Genomic DNA, 13,512 nt, shown 5'->3' with positions numbered 1-13,512 from the left:
CGCAGAGCACGAGGAGTTTAACGCTTCGTCCAAAACCTGAGCTTGTTCAGAAAATCACAGCAATAGGAGCAGTGTGAGTAAAGAAACCGTCCTGCCAGACCCGCAGGTAGCTGGGAGCAGAGCATCGCCCTGGTTTTCAAGCTAGCAGTCAGTTTTGGCAACTTAAAATCCAAAGGAATTGCAGACTGCCCTGTTAGCAGAGCTGTTCAAAGCCTTCCTCCTGTTTCTTTCCATAACCTTCATTACAGTAAAACTTACAACTATAGTAGCTTTGTCCAACTAGCAATCATACAGCTTACAACAGGGAACAAAGTCCCTGTAGAGTTTTATGCCTGATGTAAACAAGGCAAATGAGATACCGTCCAAATGTAATCCCTTCTTATCAATGTGCTGCAAGCCAAAAAGGAATCAAATAATCCAGACAAGCAAGTGTTTTGCTCCAGAATGATCAGAGTCAAGATATATCAATGCTCAGGTATTAAAATTAAATCAAAGCCACATTATCGGAATGAATAACTGTAAGACTCATTTAAAATGTGGAGTGCAGTACGGTATTTTTCCAGCCAGAGCAATGGGGCAATGTGCCAGAGAGAAGCCGGATCCCTTATCGTCTTGATGAAAAATGACACAGAAACGCTGTTTGAAAATCCAGAGTTAGTCAGGGAAGTGTTTTATGCAGAAATGAGTATAGCCAGCTGCTCCTTACCCCAATAAAATCAGCTCCCTTACAGCAGAGAACACTGCAATCATTTTAGAAGGGTTTAAAGTTAAATATAAGAAAATAATACTGCAGTAACTGTCAATTATCAGAAGGGACCTCCTCCATCCTAGGAGTGGGTAAAGGCCCTGCAGCACGACTTTGCTCTCTGTGCCATGCAGCCGGAGGAGAGGCTCCTGTATGGGAGGTGGGGTGGGGTGGGCAGCAGCCGCACTGCCAGGACCGCCTGTGGCACAAGCTGGCTCCATTCGGTTTAGTCACTGGAGCTACAGGGATTTCTACTGGGGAAGAGCCTGACCCACACACCTCGTCAGGAGAGCCTTGCACTGGATGTGCTGTGGATAGATGGGTCTCTTCTCAGGCAGTGGCTGAAGACAGTCACTTACATGCCCTGTAAAGTTAAAGAAATACTGAGTATTATTACTGAGGTAGATGGGTTTGGTACAAAGGAACCTTTGTTCATCAGGTTTTTGTTCTGGGGTTAGAAACAGGTAATAGCATCTGGAAACTTAGGAAAACTCTGCGATTCCCTCCAGCATCCTTCCAGCTACCACTGCCAGTCTTTTAATTTGTCATGGGGTAACAACTAATGGGGATCTTTTCCCCCAGTCATTTTCTCCCGCATGAGGTGCCCCCATGAAGTGCCAGCTCTCCCAGAGTCCATCTTTTCTTTCCCCATGGTTGCTCTCAGTGGATGAGTCTCCACCAGGACATGAAGTGACCAGTTCCTCCAACATAGCTCAGTGCCTTGCAATGATTAGCAGCTGCCAAGATACGTGGTTACTGAGATGCCTTAACTGTTACAAAAGAGTCCCGTTCACCTGTTCAAGATCTGTCTCTATGTCTCAGTTGATTTCCTGACTAATTCTCTAGTTCTTAATCTAGTTGCATCTTCAGCCTTAGGTATTATCAGGCATTGCAAAAACAATGACACAAAGTCCCTGAAGTGCCTGCAAATAAGAATGAATGTATGCATGCATGCAACTTGTCAAGTAAATTTTTACAGTCTAGGGGCTAATGTGTGTTCATTTGGTCTTTCTTTATATTTCTTTACACGTATGTGGTATGTCTGTAGCTGAAAACATTAGATGATGTCAGCATCAGAAAGTGAAACTTATGTTCAGCATTTTTTACTGTAGTTTGCTAATAATTGGGTGGTGGTTTTGATTTTTTCCAGAGAGTCCTTTCCAATGATTTTGGTGGCAAACAAGGTTGATCTAATGCATTTACGGAAAATTACAAGAGAACAGGGAAGAGAAATGGCAACAAAACATAATGTAAGTTTGTGGGATTGTTTAATTGGTTCTTGTCCCATTACAGGCATTCAGAATTGAATTTCCTACTCATTTGGAGCTGAAATAAAGCATTTCTCTTACAATCTAACATTTGCAATTACATTTTCAACTACTACAGAGTAGTTTCTTTTCAGTAGGGCCAATTCATCATTGAAACTAGAGCCCCTGGTGTACATCAGGCTGTAGCAAAGCTGTGGCCATCACGAAACCACGTGCAAGTGGTGAGAAACACGAAATGAGGGAAGAAGGTGCACCCTCCTGGAGTGAAAAGGCAGAGTCAGGCATTAGGAAGTACACCCAGGTGTCCGTAGGAAGTGAGCTTGTTAAATATAATGAAGTTACAGAGTTGTTAAGCTTATATAAATCTGGCCCAGCATCTTAGCTCTGCATTATTCATGCTATAGTTTAGCCTCAGAAATTGGTCTTGGATGAGTGTAGATGACATGATGCTCCACTAATCACCTCTAAATGCCATCAGCCCTGAGTACCCAGAGGGAGGCAACAACTCCTGTAGGAGGAACTGAATGGAAAGGTAAAGGCAAACAAGCCTGAGACTTCTTGGCAGCTTGCTGTGCCTAAACGGCAAACTGCGGGGTGTTTTTAAACAAGCCACGATGGGAGTTTGGCAGGGCAGGTTCACTCCCTCCTCAAGGAAGCTCATTTCTGTAGGAGCCAGCACACCTAAACTGCAACATGTTGCACCCATCTGTACACACACGCTTTGGAAAAGGCCATGTACAAAAATACCTTATCAGAGGCAGTTTTATAACTCTGCCAGCATGCTGGACAAGCACTCTAGGAGGCCCCATCTGGCTGTCAGACTTTGAAGGAGAAGATCATTTTACACTGAAGGGGAATTGTAGTCATGAAATATTCATGCAGTAGTCCTAATAAAATGTGGCAAGCAAGAATTTTTGGCAAGTGTTCATCTTTCAACAACCTTCGGCTATTTTCATGTCTGCTAGCACAGCTTAGAGGGAGAGAACATCTGACGACATGAAGTCTATGATTATTCTTTCCCAAACCCGCAGCTCTGATAGCAGCTGGTTTGCCTGGTGCTTATTCCAGACCTTTTGTAAGCGCTCGCTGACCTTGCTGTGAGCATGAAGGTGTTGATAGCAGTGTCATGACAACACTTTGTTTACCTGTATTTCCCTGGTCTCTTAAGCACCCAATTTTTCCAGCCTTTAGGGTTTTTCATTTTGAAACTGGTTTGCTACCAACATGGAGGCTGTTACTAATCTCTTTCACAATACACTTCTCTCCTCCAGATTCCCTATATAGAAACTAGTGCCAAGGACCCACCTCTAAACGTTGACAAGGCCTTCCATGATCTCGTGAGGGTAATAAGGTAAGCTGCAAACTCTTCACTTGCTCACTGCCTGTGGACGGGACGTGCAGGAGTCCTGGCCCGGACAGCCAGGAGCCAAGTTTTGGGGAGCAGGGGCCAGGTGGTTTGGTTGGGAGATTTCTGGGGTTTATTAAACTTTCTTGTCCTGTATCTGCATAGGGATGTTACTAGCACTTAGTTAACCTTGCAGGACATCTGTGCTAGGCAGGTTGAGAACTAGCTGTGGCCATGATGAAAATAAATTATTCAATGAACAGTGCAAAGCCTACTATAATGATCAGCTTTAAAAGGCCAGTGTTAAAAGCTCTGGACCAGTAATTTGGGTTTTCATAGCTTTGTGTTGTCAGAGGTTAAAAAGGACTGGCAAAAAATTCTACAAAATTCTTATTTTGTAGGTGACTTCTAACATTTTCTGCTCACTAAATGGAAAAATTAAGCTGCTTTGTATGAGAAACAGCATGACCTAATGGCTAAGCCACAGGTTTCCTCCTCAGACTGCAGAGGTTTGTTCCCAGTTTTGGCATGAGCTGCCTTTGCTCGCTTTGGCAAACGCCTTCTCTCTGGGCAAACCCCTGCTCTGGCTGCTGGCAGGGAGGGACTGCCTTCCAAAATCTCGGCTGCTCTGCAGGAAAAGAGCTGCACACACATCTCGGCGTCTCGGCTGATAACCTCAAATCTCTCTGATAAGATTTGTTTTTCTGGCATAGGTTGTTTGCCAGATTTTTCTGGGCCCTCATTTTTCATGTTTTGTGAGGGTGCTGAGCTGAAATCATGCTCCTCCCCACCGTGCAGTCAAAGTGCCTCGCTCGGCAATTAAACCATGAGGCATTTATTCACAGCGTATCTGTACTTGTGAATATCTTAGCGCAGCCTCGAGTCAGCCTCCATCAAAAGCAGATGGTACTGCCCACTCTTCCCACATGTCTCAAAAGCAGGGGGCAGAAAGCCTTTGGAGAACTACAGAGCTGAGTTGGATATGTCCCAGACTATTTCCCAACTGTTCCGTAACTCAGCGTTAGCTGGCTCGATATTACTTTCGTGTTACAGGGATCTCTTCCCACCATCTATTCTACTCTGGAAAAAAAACCCACACAGATGGTGAGGCTGTTTGTTTTTTCTACATAACATGAATCCAGACAGGGACAGGCTGGAAGGAGTGTTGTAATGCGACATCACTAAGTTCAAGCCCTGAAAATGCACTCCATAACCTCAAAAATAGGTCATGTACCTCAGTTCCCTGAGTAGTTACCGTGAAGGTTGTTGCCAGCCAGGTGAGACCTTCTGTGGCATCAAGAGCACCACAGATGCTCACAAAGGCTTGAACTTGGGTTCAGTCGGAGAGCAGAGAGATGCTGTGTGATCTAGCTGGTCATTTGCCACAAAGCAGCTTCGCTCGGTCTTTGGACGTTGCAGACTGTCTGCAGCCATAGGATGGCATCACCCACCAAGCATTGCTTTTCTTTTTTTAAGTGAGCTTTTCCAAATAAAATTTAGACTTACACCTGCCTAATAACTCTGTCATTCCTGGAGTGCTTTACAAATGTAGAGGCTCCTCAGAGCCCCTGTAAGTTTGCAGGGTGAGGACACTCGTTCAGGGTTGGCACTGTTTGTGCTCCTTGCACCTGGCTGATTCCCAGTTTATTTAGCTTCATGCAAGAAACTGTTGTCTGGAAGTAATCCAGAAAGGAGTGGGGTGGTTGAGTCTGCCCGATAGATCTTTTAAATTTCCTGATATCCCTTTTATGCTGCAGCAGTGCATATACAAGGACTGTCACAGCAGAAATCTTGAGCAAGCGCGGGACATGGTTTTCTGGATCTCTAAAACAGTTCCAGAACACTGTGAACAGCTTGCGGCTGCTTAGTGTTTAGCCAAATTAACTGTAAAGTATTTTTTTATTTCAGCTTTCTAGCTTTTGAGCTTTAAAGTTTTATGTTTTTCATGCCTCCAGCCTTCATACTTGCTGAAAAAAAAATCTTTTTCGTCAAAACTGAGTTTTTCAGATGATTGCAAGCATTTGGGAGCTGAAGCTGTAAGAAAAACACCAAATGAAGCCCCAGTTATGTCTCATCCTGGTCTGGATAACTTGATCTAAACACTCAGTTTAGTGCCTGGCATATTACATAGCAAAGAGGCTGGGTTTGAACTGTTCAAACCCAGGTTGGTTGGTTATTTAGACACTGTTTGAATCTATGGAAGCTGCTGGTGTTGGTATGGTTTATCTTGCAATAAAATCTAAGTCTATGGGCTGCCTGTCGGGTGTTTGAACTAAAGCCTTCTTCTGTTGGATTTGCACCTCTGGGCTAGCTGAGTGGCTGCTGCAAACAGGTACAGTTGCAAACAGGCATTTGGGCAATGCCTCATCTTATTGAAAAGGGAGAAGCCCTCAACATCACATTTTAGAGGTTGCTCACAACCCACCTGACTGCTGGGGGCTGCTGGGGCGCAGCGCAGGAGTGCTCTCTCTCAGCTGCGTGTTTCTGGTGGCTGTGACTTCAGACAGCCAGGGACATCTTTCTGGGGTCAGCTCGCTCTCCGTGCTCCGTGCCCCACTGGCAGCAGACTCCGTTTTTTCATTACTGTTTTTGAACCCTCCTCCATAACCAAGTCCACAACAGTGCAGCGGGCTAAGGGCAATGCCAGCTGAAAGCAAATCTTTCCAGCAGGGTTTATTTCTCTGTGCACCCTGTATCTCTTTCATCCTCTTCCCTAATGAGCGTTGGCAGCAGTGTGATGGATGGTGTTGCATTGCTTGGAGCACCCCTGTTTCCCAGAGCAGCCCCCTGGCAGGGGAGGAGGCAGCAGTTCACCCAGGGCAACCTGAGGCACAGTGCCCTGGCAGGACATACATCCCTGCCGTTAGCCTTAATGTTTGCTTATGGCTTCTTTCCTCCTTCCTTAAAAATGGAGGTGGTTGTCTTGTTAGCTGTGTGGCATGAAAAGCCACGTGGTGCTGGAAGGGTATGTGGAGATATATACGGAGATGTATATGCAAATATACATATTCACCCCAAGATGCCTTTCTGCTGGCTGCCCAGGGCTCTGGGTGCTGACGTCCAACCCAGCCCAGTTGTTGCTTGTTGTCTCACCTGCTTATTTTCCTCTCTGTCTCCCAAAACAGGCAGCAGATCCCAGAGAAAAGCCAGAAGAAGAAGAAAAAGACCAAATGGCGAGGGGACAGAGCCACGGGCTCCCACAAACTCCAGTGCGTGATTTTGTGATGGGACCACATGGGAGTGCCTTGGATGCCTCCCTCCTCCTCCTCCCTTGACCCACTGCTAACCCAGGCGAGGAGCAGCAGCGCGATGCCCGCACGGCCCCGCTGCCCCCTCGGGCTCCCCACGGCGGCTGAGGCTCGGAGGAGGCGGCTGGACGGGGTCCGGACCCCCCAGAGGGGACTGCGTGTTGGGGCTGGCGTGGGAGCCGTGCAAATGGGAGGCAGAAGGGATCAGCAGGACCTCGACTCTTGAACATCCCCAGCGCCTTCCAGGGGCCTCCATGATGTTTATTTAAAAAAAAAAAAAAAAGGGAAGAAAAAAAAAGTGTTGGTTTTATCTGCAAACATTTCTCCTTGTGGCCCATTTCTGAACAGCCATGAATAGCCCCCCTGTTTGGTACAGTCGTCTGTGTATGCGTGGGGGAAGGGAAAGGGCTTTTCTTTTCTTTCTCTAATTTTTTTTTTTCGTCCTCTTCTCCTTTTTCGTTGTTTGCTCAGCAAGCGTTGGGTTGCAAAGAAACACGGCCAGGGTTAGATTTTTTGCACTGAACTCTCTCTTATGCGGCAGTGCCAAAACACGACTTCATATGAAAGTGCATAGATTTGGAGGAAGAAAATGAATTCCAGCTGCTCTGGGTGCTCCAGACATTGTGTCAGACTCTGGAGGGCAGCCAGCTCACAGACCATAAACTCCAGCTTAGGAAAGGAGGTTTGGGCTTGGATTATTTTTTTTTCTTACCCTTTGTCAAGAGGTTTTGTTTCTGTTTTGTAATTTGGGGCATGTCAAAGTTAAGACGTTTTGTTAACCTGGAAGTATTTAAATTAAAGTAATTTACAAATGGAAGGGTATGTCATCTTTTAGGGGGTGAAAAGGAGAGAGGAAGTAAAAGCTGAACTGAATTTGTTATCTGGGTGTTGAATTTCTCCCTCATAAATGTGTGTAAAGTGGTGCGATCTAAATCCCTCTTCATTATTCCTTAACCTTTCCCTGCAAAGCCACTCTTGGGTAGATGAATTGTTTTGCTTTTCCCAGGCTCATCTCGCACACGCCAAAAAAATCTGTTTATGGGCTTTGGCTCAACGTTTCTTCATTTCTTCTTCTCCCCCCTTTGCTGAGAGTTGGTGACTTGAAAGGAAGAGGTGTTTTGAAAATTGCTGAAGTGGGCTGTGTCTCTTCATAAGCTTAGTATATCTAAAATGTCTCCTGAAAACAGTGGAGACTAAATATCTTTATGCCTTATGAAAAGACAAGGCAGAAAACCTGCAGCCATTCAAGCCGACATCTGTGGCACCAGAAATAGGTTGTGCACATCCTCGAGGGGCCACATTCTCTCTCACACCTTTGCTGGCACTAAGAATTGCAGTGGCAATTTTTTCTTTAATTTAATGGTTTGTCATCTGCTGGACTGAAGCCATCAGCTCCATTCACAGGGTCACCAAACCCCTTTAAAAGTAACAACTTGCTTTTCATCAGCTTGGATCCTATTCAAATATGCTTTATGGGCATGACTTAAAATATTGGCAGGGTATGAATGCCTGAGATTTGTGTGTCTGAGCACAGAAAATCCTGGTACTGGATATTGAAGATCCGTTCAAGATGGTGGATCATCACAAACTTAATTGTTTATGTTTGTCTTTGCAATCCATTTGCCACTGGATTTTGTTTCTTGACTCCTTGCTGGGCTACCTCGAGAAATGGGAGTTGGCTGCTGATTATTTTTCAGGTGAGTGCAGCTAATGACAACATCTGCCTAATTTGTTCAGTCTTCATTACAGCCAGAAGATGGCAAATGTCTGCGGCTGGATCAGCAAGCTGCTTACTGTAACGCTGGCTCCACTGCCTCTGTCCCCTTTTGTGTGATGACAGATGCTGGGGCTGGATTAAGGAGGGTGATATTGGGAAGAAATATTTTTCATGGACTCCTGCGTTGGATGTGGGCCACGCGCTTCAGTAAAGTTGCAACGCCCTGTGTCAACTGAGATCTGGCTCCAGACCATTGCAGCATTTCTCCCACTATATTGTTTCCTTGTTGGCTGAACTGTGGTGACCAAAACCATCTGGGTCAAATCCTGGCTCTTGAGACTTGCCATGATCTTCTGGGGGTGAAGAGCTCCCTATGGGCATCTCATTTGTTCTGCCTTGAAAACCTCTAGTAAATCAGAAGGTGTCTGATATGTGCAACCAACCCAATTTGCTGTAACCCCTGTTACTGCTTTCCTGCCAGAATCCCTGCCTAGCCTGGCTACTGGCTTCATTTTTTTGAATTGTACACAACTAATGCTATGGGATCCCCCACACAAGAAGATGATGGCATTTTCAGGGAGCCCTGATAATACCCCCTAGAGCCCTTCCACTTAAAAATAACCTGATTTCTGCTGAAACCCCTCATCCTTATTTTTATCTAAACGCTTGGGAATACTTGCCTGAAAACAGCATGTGTGTATCTTGAGTCACATCTGCTGGGTACTTAGCACTGCATGTGAGAAATTATCTGCTTTTTCTCAAGCATCTTAATTGTTTCTTCAGCTTCTTTAGCAACTAACAGCTATTGCAGAATAATGGGGGAGGAGGGGAAAGGAGCAGATTAACAACTGAATATGGATAGTGGTAAACAGGGAAAGCATGCCCATTTTCTTCCATGTTCATCAACTTGTTTATAGCAAGGAGTGTTTTCCAACAGGGATCACATCTCTGATGAGTCTAGAGTGCTCAAAATAGTGAGGTATGCAAAGCCCATTGCCATCTAACTCACCCTTTCATATTCAGGGCTGTTAGCAAACCGAGAGCACCTTCCCTGCCGTATGCAGCACCCAGAGACCTGGTTTGTGAGACACTGGTTGATGGTACTTAAGCTACCGAAAGCACCAACCGTGCTGCTGGGTGGCCTGTTTTTTTTCTATGGAGCATCCGATGGAAAAGGACTTTTTGCTGTCGTCAGAGACAGTCTGGAGAAGGATCCTGTAAGAGTGTGCTTGGGGCTCATTTTCCAAAGAGCTGATGGTCCAAGTGACCTAACATCGTCTTCAGCCCCTGGGTAAATCTGCATTTGTTTGTCTCAGCAATCTGGTTCCTCTTCTGCTAAACAGGACTTTAGAAAGGAGAGCTGGCCACAGCCTTACCTTGTTTTCAATAGACAAACAAAGTGAAAAGAGGAGAGGGGTAAAACATTGCAGATTCACTTGTATTTGATAACCAAATGGCCTCCTCCCCAGCCTGGGATCTTGTCCCAGCGGTACCACTGTCTTCAGGTAAATCGCGTTGCTCTTTCCTCCTTCAGGTCCTTCTGCTTATGAAGCAGGAATAATGGCACTAGCTTGTTTGCTTACTGGCTTTTGATTGGCATTTATTGTACAAGCGAAGTCATCTGTCTGTCTATCTTGGTCTCTGATTTAAGGAAAAGGGGGAGGTGGGAAGGAAGAGAAGGAAAAGTACCTGGCTAAAATAAGTATTTCCCCCTGGCATGAGCAGAGAATTTAATTATCCCTTTCTGCCTGCCAACTCTAAATGGAACAAAAGCCTGAAAACAACAAAAACCAAACAAAAAAAGCCCAACTGTGCAGGCCTGCAGGTGGTGGGCTACCTACAAACTTGCTTTCTTGGCTGTCTCAGCCAAGGCCAGTGCTAGCACTGGCAAAGCTGCTCAATGACAGTCTGGGTACATCTGAATCATGTTCAGATAATGGTGCTCAGCAGAAAAACACTAGAGATGGTGAACAAGACAAGCAGGAGCTTAACAAGGGGCTGAGATTGCTTGGGTTGGATCAGATGTTTCAGTTTAACAAGAGGCCATTGCAGTATGTTGCTCTGTTCCTTAATCTGTCATAATTAATTTTGGCTGGCTTTTTAAACCTACAGCTGTACTAGAATTTGTAAATTGGGATAGGCTGAGGGGTTTAGACATACATGATGTGTCTCATCTTGAGAGGAAATGAGCTTTGTTAGGCACGGAGAGGACAGCATTGTAATACTGCTTCAGACTTTTCTTTTTTGCTTGTTACCATCCTAAGGCCCGAACAGACTGCCGAGAGCCTTGTTCAGCTCCAGTAATTTCAAGAGGTGGGTGCTAAATGCTGCTGAAGTGCTTGGGAATAAGGCAATGCCCCCAAAGCTCTGCTAAGAGTAGAATATGATGAGGAGTACAGAATATAAGAGTGTTTTAAGAGCCACAACTTGTGGACTACTCCAGATGTCAGGATTCAGATATGTATTTACTAATGAGAGGTCTTGAGAGAAGTTTGGCATTAGAGAAATAGCCAAGCTCCTGTGACAATTGCCACATCAGCCCGTGTACCTGGGACTGGACAGAAAACCTCTGTGTCTGGAAATCCAAGTTCTGTGAGTTGGGGTTCAGTGGCCAATCCCCTCTATCTGCTGTAGGCTGGGCAGAAAGGAGGACCTTTAGTGTATGTGTGAAGTACTGCATTACAGCTACACATCTGGCACTACAGTAAAAAGGAGATGAAGGATGCTGTGGCCAGCGTTCATATAGGCTCAGTTCTGTGTCTTGCATGTAAGTAATTAATGCCAGTTGAGATGCCTTGGGGTAACCAGGGCATTTGCCTGGGAGTTTCAGATGTAACACAGGACCTATGGGAGATCTGTGCCTTTCTGGAGCAACAGCTAGCAGCCAGGTAAGATTCACCTGAGCATCTGAAACAGTTCCAGGTGTGTATCTTTAGGCAGCTAGTTGAGCCCGTGGGGGTTTGAGAGCCATTTCACAGCAGCGCTCTGAGAAAGTCTGTGGACATCGCAAGTCTCTATGGATATTCTAGCTCTTCTTCTGCAAAGGGATCTCGCCTGTTTTTTAGGGACTCACCAATGCATCAAAACAAAGTCAGAAGCGAAGTCACCAATTTTGTGAAATGTATTAATTGCATCTTGCAGTCTAAGTATTCTCATGAGTATCACTTGCACAATTAGGCTGTAAATAATTCAATATTTGGCTATCAGGGATTCCATTTATATTATGCAGGCTTTTTGCTTCTTTTTCTCCTGCATGCAAGGAGAATAAATATTTCATAGATGATCTCACAGACAGTTTCTGGGATGACATGGGACTTGCTTGCAGCAGGACAGAGCAGGGAGATGACTCTGTGTGTACCGGATCCCACGACAGGGAGAGACGAGGAGGAGCAGCAGCACTGAGGTATGCTCTGGTTTGGGGTTTTTTTCCCACCACTGTGGCAAATCCCTCCAGCCCCAAGAAGTTACCAGTCAGTGGCCAGCAGGTCAGGCAGGCGAAGACTTCCCAAGGCAGGAGAAATGTGCGGGTGCTGTGTCGCTGCTGTGTGCAGTGCCAAAGGGAGGGGGCCGGGGGAGGAAGGCTTGTGCTCAGCATGTGAGACCCACCAGGTCGGTAAGTGCAGGGGTTAGTGTTCCCAACAGCGATGGGGATGTCCAGCAGTGCTGAGCGTGGAGTAGAGACAGGCGAAATCCCCTAATGCTCTGGCAGTTTTGGGACAGCTTTTTTCTTTCTTTTGAATTGAGAGCTCCTTTGCCAAATCCTGGGGACCAGCAATACCGTGCCAAGCCCAACACAGCAGTCTGACTTGCCACAAGCGTTATTACTTCTCTGGTTTCCGTCCCTCCTCCCAGGTCTCTTCTGCAGACCAGGGCATGCACGAGAGCTCAGACTGAGCATGTGGTCAGCTCCAGCAGCCAAAGAGGAAGGGACTCAGACAAAATCCTGGATTTGCTCAATAAGAGAGCGGGAGCAAGAGGAGAAGGAAGGAGCTTTGTGAATTGGGAGCCTGTTCTATAAACTAATCCTCTGCAAATCTGGGTAAGAGACATTGTATGGTCTGTGATTAGGACAATCTCTGCTGAGAAGTCAGCCCAGCTGAACAAGTCACGAGCTGGTCCTTGGACTGCCACATGCAGAGGTGGGTATCATGTGGCTTCTGTGACAGCAGTGACTGCTGTAGTCATGCCTAACCAGCCCCACACCCAGTCGGGTATTTGGCATGCCTCTTTGCATCTCAATAGTCCACATCCCCTTAAAGCCAGAGCCCTGGTGCTGGGAACACACTCAAAGGCCCGGGCACATGCTTATGGGGCAGGGGTTTCTTTTCTGCAAGCTCCATAATAAGAGCCATGTTTCAAACAACAGTGCCTGGGATGTGAGCCGACAAAAAGCAGGAAATTTGAAGTGAAGGCTGATGCACCGGGCTCTGCTCACACAATTGTGGAGGTCGAAAAAAGCACAATGGTGTGAGCTGCGGAGAGGGTGCTGCCCACCCTCCCCTGGGAGCTTCCTGCCTTGCCTTGCCCTCATCCCCGTCTCCAAACCTTCACAAGAGCTTAAGCTGGTTTCTGGCATTGAGTTTCCCACAGAGCTGGTCACAGAGTTTCATTCCCACGTTTTTTTGCTCAGTTTGGTGAAGTCTTTTTGCCTCCTCCAGCACGCTTTGGCCAGAAGGGTTAGCTTGCTGATGGGGGGGGACGTTTGGGCAGCCTTTGGCAGAAGGTATTTATTTCCTGGGGAAGAGGAGTCACACCACCAGCATGAAATACTTAAAGTCAGAGATGGCACTCTGCAAGGTTTTTGGTGGTCTTACTCTAGCACTTAACAATTATTCGGGGAAAATCCATGTGGTACCTGCTGCCGTAAGAATAGAGAAGTAGCACTAATGATTTTTCATTTCAGGATCTTAAGGCATTCATGAATCAATCCAACCACTTTGCAGTCAGGACACTCAGGGGCAGCAGATCTTGTTCTGTAGGCTGCAGGAACGAGAGCGCAGAGATCTGAAGCATGGAGAAAGAAAGAGCTGAAGTTGGTGAGGTGCCCAAACACCTAGCACTGCTGGGACTTGTGCTCCATTTGCTTCAAGCTGAGAAACTATAATTAGCATAGACTTAACTGAAGAGAAATATTAAATGCCGAAAGAAGAGGTCTAAGGCCAGCTATCTGGAGAGATTCAGTCCCTGAT

General features: G+C 46.1%; 1 protein-coding gene across 2 annotated transcripts in view; it reads left to right on the top strand.

Moving 5' to 3' along the window:
* Positions 1–6,735, top strand: part of MRAS (muscle RAS oncogene homolog) — a 39,683-nt gene extending 32,948 nt beyond the window's left edge. For both annotated transcript variants that reach the window (XM_059820093.1, XM_059820094.1), the window contains exons 4-6: positions 1,896–1,995; positions 3,285–3,364; positions 6,484–6,735. In XM_059820093.1, coding sequence (XP_059676076.1) covers positions 1,896–1,995; positions 3,285–3,364; positions 6,484–6,583 — 280 coding nt within the window. In that variant the 3' untranslated portion in view covers positions 6,584–6,735. The remainder of the gene's footprint in view (positions 1–1,895; positions 1,996–3,284; positions 3,365–6,483) is intronic.
* Positions 6,736–13,512: the final 6,777 nt, after the last annotated feature.

The sequence above is a fragment of the Gavia stellata genome, chromosome 8, assembly GCF_030936135.1.
Source record: "Gavia stellata isolate bGavSte3 chromosome 8, bGavSte3.hap2, whole genome shotgun sequence".
NCBI lineage: Eukaryota > Metazoa > Chordata > Aves > Gaviiformes > Gaviidae > Gavia > Gavia stellata.
Note: the sequence above shows the minus strand (reverse complement) of the source record. Positions and strands in the feature narration are given on the sequence as shown.